We start from the raw sequence: 8,421 nt of genomic DNA, 5'->3' as shown, positions 1-8,421 counted from the left end.
TTAAACAAACACATTTAAGAATATTTTGTTGTTATTAATATTCACATCTGAAATATTGAATAGTGCGCAAGCGAGGAAGAGAAAGACTAGCTGAGGATCTCGCTATTTAGTCGCTGAGTTCTGATAGCTACAGTGATAGAGTAGAGAGAGGAGGGCGGGGGGGTGGAAGCCGTGTGCGACAGAGAGGACGAGGAACAATGAGTATATTCCGTCTTGTCTAACAGCACGATAACTCACTTGGAATTGCAGCCCAGTGCATTGACGGATGAACGCGAGAAGTTATTCGCGTGAATGATCCACGTAGCGAAGGACGAGGGCGCATCTGGAAGCGTGGGTGCTCGTGCCCGGAAGGAGCTTGTCACGTGTGTCTACGGGGCAAGCCAGTCAGACCCCGCGCAGTTGGTCGACGCGTTGTATACCCCCGTGACTACAACAGTAATGTCGAGTTAAAAATAAGTGCGCTTGCAGACTGCATTACGGAATAGTACATTACGATACAAGTACATTTTTGTCTCGCACTTGTATTGTAATGTACTATTCTGCATCGTGTGCACCGGCAGAAACATTTAGATAAAGTGCGGCGTTTGTTTTGATTCTCTCTCTCTCAGCCGTTCCAATGTATAGATACACTAACCATGTAAAAGTTAAAGCAAAAGTTTGAATGTATAGATATACTAACAGTTTAAGTAAAGCGATAATAAATAAATAAATGATATATGAAAAACGAATAAGAAGGAACCGCGATTGGTGAGTTACGACGATGAAAAAAAAATTTTCAGATATCGAAGGTTTTATTGTTTAATACATGAAATAGAGTACAATTGACAAACAAATTTTTATTTTATTGCAAAAATATATAAGCTTAAAAAATATGAAATTACGAAATCTGAACGCGAGGGTACAACAACAGCGTTGACGATAGTAGGATACTACAGACCGGTATAGCAATTTTCGATCTTCAATGCCACCTAATATGGAAGATATATGGTATCCGCAAAACACATGGAAAATCTAGTTTATCTCGACGGTCAACCAAGCGGTCTTGAGATTTACTGCAGTATCCTTGATGTACATTATTATTCATTATTATTCATTATTATTTATTATTGTTCATTGTTGTAGCACCACACACCAAAGTAATTAAAAATTATTGCTTTCAGAAATTCTTTAAGCACAAATATATGATTCAATAAGTACGATAAATTATTCTTTGATATTTTGAACATCTGCAAGAGGATTTGTCACTACTAGAGTTAGATCGTACTTTCTAACGACGTTGTTCTTTCTGTAAAAATGTAAATTTTAATTTGGATATATGATACTAATATGAGATACATTTAACATTACTTATGGATATAACAACATGATATTTTTAAATTATAAATTTAAAACTTCGAATAGTTCGCGTTTGTAAGTAATATCAACAAAGATAGACGCCCGATAGGAAAGTGTGCCATCATGAAGCATGATGAGAAAACATAACAATCAACTTAAGTCTGATACTGTTATGTGTGATCCTCGGAGTTTTATTTTTCCACGGCGACAACGAGACATTGTAAAAGTTTATGAAATGAGGCAAAATAGCCGTCATTTTTTATATTACATTATTATTATTTTCATTTCCATCATCTGAAAGAACTTTGATATTGAAGATGTGTTTGCAAGTTATAGTTTGAACGAAAATAAAGTTAGATTAATAATTAAATTTTTATTTTGTTCCCACAGCAATGCAAAGCAAATTAAAATACTTTAGCTTGCAAGCAAGAATATGAAATATAAATGTATTATTTTATGACCTCTAAAAACCATTCGTTAGATATTTATACTATAGAAATTAAAAAAGTTTGAGGAACAGCAAATAAATCTGAATATGCGGTAAGCCATGTTAAAATACATATACGCGATAGCACTTATAAGAGAGGTAAAAAATGATACGAAAACACACTAGAATAATTAGAAGAAACCACAAACCTTAAACATCTTAACTGTAGCTCAGCAAAACGTTGATATTTTTCATTGGCTGATTCTATAGCTGAAATGAAATCAAATAATTTTTGAATTTATACATCGATTGACAAGTTTCTACAAAAAAAAACATGGATTTAGAAATTGGTAGCAATGTGTCTTTCTTCATATTTTATATTGTCTTTGTAGATATGTCGATCGCCACGGGGGGAAAAGGATCGTTAAAAACATTTACGAACTGACTGACAATGAGAAATGATTTTCTAGCCTAAATATATTCCCATCTGCGACTTGGAGATAGGTATGATGAGATCAGTGAAATAGCTGATTAAACGTTGTAAAAAACCAAATTGCAGTGAGTATTTTTAATATTCTGTTTTTCCCATGACGATTGAAATATCTACAAAGAAAATTAATATACAAGTTAAATCTTAATTTTTGAAAGAATTGACTTCGCCTTTTTGCTTGAGACACTCGGGTTGCAAATGATTGCAGAAGACAGGTTTCGTTACAGTTTTTATGATAAACTTTTTGTTAGTAAGCCTATTGAATATATATTACTATCGCTTTGAAAATGGTAGTCATCTTACATTCGAAGTATATAACTTTAAAAATCATCTGAAAATAGGACCTACATTGTGATGAAGCTTCAGACTTTGCTAATTGGTCTGATCAATCGATGTGTAAAGTTGTCCTGACCATCGGACGGTAAAAACACGGAATAAAACTTCGCACAGTTGTCATTTCATCAGAACATATTGATGTACCTAGGAAAAAAGCAGTCTTGTAATTTAAAGTCTTCCTGAAGCAACTGCCGTGCAATTTAAGAAAATCAATCAGTTTATTTGTAATCGACAATCTCCGAAAAAAAAAAAAAAAATTATCTCGTCCATGGCTTGTCCAATCACATTCCGATTCGATGCAAAAAAATGAAAAACTTCTGAGCTTTTTAGTTTTTCATAAATTTGTTGAGCGTACTACTTAAGAATATGAATGTCAATGTCTTAAAGTTGATCATTATTATTGTACTTAATTAATATACTGCGAATTGAGCATGTAAAGCTGTCTAACAGAAGCTTATCACTGACGGTAGCTAAAAGAAAATAATATTTTCGGAAAACTGCACTGCAAATGCAATGTTCAACTGTGATACGCTAGTATTTAAACATTCAAGTAACGTGTTTGAATATTGATGCAACATAAAAAAGTTCAAGAGCTTTTCAATGTTTTGCATAAAATTTATTAACTAGATAATTTTTTATCGGAGATCGTAGTTTACAAATAAATTAATTGATTTTCTTATAATTTCACGATACATTGCTCACGAAGACTCATCAAATTATAATATTAGCCTAATTTTTTTCCTTACGTTTCAAAACTTTTTTATGAAATGACAGTTTTGCGAAGTTGTCCGTGCATGAAATAGCTTGAAAATCCATGTTTTTTTATCTCCGATTGCCGCCACAACTTTGCTAATTAGTCGAGATGAATTTTTGACGTATCAATTAATGCACATAATCATAAGCTTTAACGCCGTTGCATAATTATGCTCATTTGTCTGCGATTTTATAAATATAGAAATACACTACAAAAGACAGATGACATTATTTTCAAACCGATGATAATAGTGATATTTCCTCGTAATATTAAATCAAAAGAATTTTTATAAATATAAAACTACGACTGATAAATAAATTACACGTTTTATTAATAAAACTAAAGGAAACTGATTTTACGAATAAAAGCATATTATTAATTGGAAATAATGTAGTATTTATTTACCTTCTTCTTCCAACGTATTGCACATCGATTGGTTCTTTTGAGCCTTTCGAAATTCTTTCTTTAACGCTAATATGATTTCTGTTTGTTTTCTGTCCAATATAATCTGTTTTAATTTTAATCGTTGAGTCCTTAGCTTTATATGTTTTTCGATTCGCATTTGCTTTTTCTTCGCAAGCTTATTTTCGTTTTCTTGCTCCGTCATCCAAGCTTTTTTTGGCCAGTATTTCTTAGTTTCACGATCAGTGTCAGGCACCGAAGAATTACTCTGTTCCACCTTATCGGAAGGCATTCTTTTCATAAAATATAAAACAAAAACAAACAAGATAGTATTGCTTCAGTATAAAATTAGCTGAAATGCGCGTTTCAAATAATTCTATTGAAAAGAGAAATCCTTGACATTTAAGAGATTCTTAAACCAAAAAGATCAATCTCATAGCATTGCTTCTGCCAGTCAACCTGTACGAAGAGTTGAACCTTATTTCGTTGTCAATTAGCTCTGTTTAACTCGAGTTAATTATAATCGAGACAAAGTATGCGAGGCAAAGTGTGTCGCGATAATGCACTTACACGTAGGCGTCTACACATTTGAATTAAGCCCGGCAAAAAAAATCGTCCCAAACTCTCAACGCGTCCATCGTGCTGGTACATACTCTGTGTTATCGGCCTAACGACAAATATTCACACATCAGGGATGCCCACTACAGTACAGCTAGATCAAGATGAACTGCTGATGAATCGATCAATGCGCGCAATCTAGATATGCTTTATCGCGGTTTGAGTCCCATTTTCATGCGATTTTTCATCTCAAAGTTATAGGTTTCGCGATTACAGTGACTATCATCTTCAAATCGATAATCAACTTTGATCTACCTGGGGATGGGGCGGCGCTCGTCTGCTCAGTTCTAAAAAGCTGCCAGATGTTTATCTAGGCACGAAACGGTCAGTGGCTGGCCAAGAATACGAATGATGCGGCTATAAAACGCTCAAATTTCTTCCACCTAAGATGTTCGCCGTTAATGTACCTACAGGAGCCCAACAATTTGCTCAGGCTATTTAGGATTTATTTTCGTTCGTTTAGCTCGACAAAAGGCGTTCCAATAAACTGCCAGATGTTTATTTGCGCACGGAGTAGCCAGCGATTGGTCGGGGACAGGAAAGAAGCCGACTGACCGAGGTCTAACTTTCACCCGCCTGAGGTTGGTGTTAGTGTGTACCTGCGTAGCAGCCGAAAAACTACACGGTATCGATAATCGCGACAGAGTGAATATAGAGGACGGATTGTAATGTTTTAGCGAATCTTGAAGTACAACGGAATAATTCAATAAACGCACGCGTCGTGCATCAGCTTCGAGTGCAATCGTCTCTATTCCGACAGATATTATATGACCTTAAGGGCGACAGAGCATTAAACTGTCGCCGGGATGTGCGACTGTCGCAAGACAATAGCCAACAGTTGCGACTAGTTGAATTGTCTCGACACGTAAGTTGATCAGAGTGTGCCTTGGTTATAATTAATACAATCAGCGCATTTACGATAGCCATCGTTTCTTCTTACTTATTTATTTATGATAGAAAAGCAATTTTCACAAAGTCGGCCAACTCTCGTGAGCAATTCTGAAGGATGCAAGGAAATACAAGAAAGGCTTACTTCTCTGCTGCGAATTTCCTGGACAAGAAAGAATGACGACACCAATAACAACGAAACGAAATCTCGTTGACGTGTTAATTAACAAATAAAGTTGGTCGTTGACTGCAAACCTAGTATAACGGTCGAAGATCAGTACGTACCCAAGGGTCGAACGCGCTAAACTAAAGAGGCATGCCTACAGTCGAACTGTTTCTTTCCTTGGTCAACGTGCCTGCGCATCCCTTCCCCGCTATATCGCTCTTCGCTAAATGGACACTTGAGAGTCCCATCAGCCGCAAGCGCTTGTGACGTTTTCGCACGTCTCGTACAGCTGCATGGGATTGACGAGTTAACAGCGAAAATTTCCTCGTCGACAAATGGCGCAGTAGACACTGTCACTCGATGCTCCGAAGTATGCGCACGAACTGTTCAATTTGATTTTGTTGGAAAATTAGCTTTGTCAAATTCGAGCACGCTAATCGAATCAATTGTAATCGAGACAAACTCTGCGATAAGCGTACGCCTCGAGACAATTCAGTCACATGGTTATATTACCTTGCGGTAATCGCGTATTTCGAGAAAACTACATCTCAGCGACACTTTGATGCTCTGTCGCCGTAAAAACTTGTCGATAGCGATCACGTACGTAGCTGCAAGCACATTGATTAAAATGAGCCCGTCTTCTGGTTAAATAATCTACACCAGAAAACAATCATAAACTATATTGCTATATGGTCGTTCAAAATCGACGATATGCTTGCCATACTGTAATTTAGTGTAGTATTTTCACTTCAATTTCAATTCTTTCAGTTTTGTCGTTTCTGTTAATAATTAATCCACTTCGCTGAAGTCTACGAATTTCACGTGTATGTGTAATAATAATTATTTTTTAAAAAACGTTTCTCAATAAAACCGTCTTCAGAACGAATTTTAAGCTTTGACATTGGCAAATCCACCGAATTTTTAACTTTTATGTAATATCCATAAATCTATAATTATTACAGCTGTACGACTTGATAAACATACATTTATTTATTATTTCAATAAATCACCTTATTTCTAGTATTTTTAAAAAATTTCGAGCGTCCAAGTAATATATACGAAAACAAGGAGAGTCATTACTTGAACAAACTGAAAATTTCTAATGAAATAAATCGAATTTCCATGCGTTCTACTCGTGGTCCCTAACGTAGTACATTAATCATATATCTAATGGATAGTTGACCATAAAAAGAAACATTAGTATAATTTACGTCAACGTGTAAAAACTTCTTATAAAAATGCAGCATGTCAATGAAACGAAATAACTCTATCCGAAATTCATGATTTATCAATATTTTGTTATTTAGTGGTAGCGGCCTACATTAACTCAACAAGTTGATAGTTAATATTTATTGCTGGTACAAAAACGAAGAAATCTAGCCGTATCACGAATGTGTGCACCTTACCCGCACAAAATCAGATGATTTTGAAGTAAATAATAAAATTCGTGCAACTTAAGATGAACTTACTTTATTATGCAGCATATTTCTAACAATTTTTCAATATGATTCCTGATGTCTGTAATTCCATCAATTTATTAATTTATTAATAAAAAATATATGAGCTGTAAGTATTCTTATTATTATATTGACATCATCAATGAAAATGTAAGTAATAATGAAATACTAGTAAATCAAAAATTATCAAAGTACTTATGTATCGCATAAATAATTGAAAGGGCGCTAAATGTTTACGAGTTGACGCTCGTGAAATAGTTGTAGGATATTTTCATTACGATGTGTTTACAAACTCGATAAATGTACAGTACAATCTTACAGGCAGGTATACTTTGTGATTATGATTTTTATTCATTCTAAATTGTGCTTTCAAATGGAGCAGTTGATAGTATGTCGATCAATTCTATCAAATATGAAAATGTTTCACTAAAATTTAACTTTTGTACGACTTATTTATGTTTGATCTTCTGACCTTGACAGCAAAAACAGTAAAAAAGTTGCACAGGTATCGCTTATGACTCCTCTTGAAGAGCACACAAATACGTACGCAAAATGATCATAGTGTGATAAAAATTTTTTCCAATTTTTCTTAATAGTAAAAATTAATAATATATTTTCTCAATAGTAAAAATAAATAATTTCAAGGATTTGCCGACATACCATTTTTTTCTTCATTCCACATTGTTATAATTTATCATCTTGATGGTTCGGATTCCGCCTTCAACTATAGATTGTGATCCACGTAATAATTCTTTTTCCACTGCTTTTTAAAAAGAAATATCAATTTATAAAATTTAAACATAAGATCAAAAAATAAATACATTTGAAATAAAGTATTAATTTAAATCCTTAAAAATTGTAATACTATTTTTTATTAATTATTTGCGTAGGTAATATATGCATTATCCTTATTATAAAGAAAGTGTTAATATTATTAATTTAGTAGACTTCGATGCATAGTGCGTGACGGGTTTAACCCTTTGCGGCATAGTGGTAAGTATACTTACCACCTTTTTGAAATGAGATTTTCATGTATGAAGGGCTCTAATAAATCGTTGCTCACGGGGATTTTTAATATTTTATCCTTTTAATATGTTAATGAATGTATAACTGTATCAAATTATCGATTTTTAGTCGCCATTTTTTAAAAAATGGCTGAAAAGTGCACCAAAATGACGATTTTTTAGAAAAAAAATCATTATTGAAAGCAAATGTTACTATAATCGTGCAAAAAAAATTACTTGTAGGTTTTCAGGGTCACTGAATACGAATCTGCAGTCAGAATTTGAAAATTTTAATTTCCAAGATGGCGGATCTATTTTTCAGCTAAATTTTATTTTTTCATTTATTTTGAGTCAATTTCGGTACTAAGGGGTTTTTGGGGTCGCTGATTACGAATCTGAATTCAGAATTTGAAAATTTTAATTTCCAAGATGGCGGATCCAATGTGGTGGATGAATTTTTCAGCTAAAATAAAATAAAGAAAAAATAAGAAAAAAATAAAAAAATAAAAAATAAACAAAAATACAAAAATGGAGACTTACCACC

The 8,421-nt window shown here is 33.7% G+C and overlaps 1 protein-coding gene across 3 annotated transcripts; it reads right to left on the bottom strand.

Moving 5' to 3' along the window:
- Positions 1-782: 782 nt before the first annotated feature.
- On the bottom strand, positions 783-6,220 carry LOC131664558 (uncharacterized). 3 transcript variants are annotated; one of them, XM_058935761.1, is made up of 4 exons: positions 5,536-6,220; positions 3,748-4,037; positions 1,972-2,032; positions 783-1,285 (listed from the first exon to the last, which is right to left on the bottom strand). In XM_058935761.1, exons 2-4 carry the CDS (start codon positions 4,034-4,036, stop codon positions 1,204-1,206), a joined length of 432 nt encoding a protein of 143 aa, XP_058791744.1. In that variant the 5' UTR covers position 4,037; positions 5,536-6,220; the 3' UTR covers positions 783-1,203. The 3 variants fall into 3 exon arrangements, with proteins under 3 accessions (XP_058791744.1, XP_058791745.1, XP_058791743.1); XM_058935762.1 differs by having other exon boundaries at positions 783-1,062; positions 5,396-6,213; XM_058935760.1 differs by having other exon boundaries at positions 5,396-5,990.
- Positions 6,221-8,421: the final 2,201 nt, after the last annotated feature.

This window comes from Phymastichus coffea, unplaced genomic scaffold (assembly GCF_024137745.1).
Source record: "Phymastichus coffea isolate CEN01 unplaced genomic scaffold, Cenicafe_Pcof_1.1 PCOF00044, whole genome shotgun sequence".
In the NCBI taxonomy this organism is placed as follows: domain Eukaryota; kingdom Metazoa; phylum Arthropoda; class Insecta; order Hymenoptera; family Eulophidae; genus Phymastichus; species Phymastichus coffea.
The sequence above is the reverse complement of the archived record's forward strand: the minus strand, read 5'-3'. Positions and strand labels throughout refer to the sequence as shown.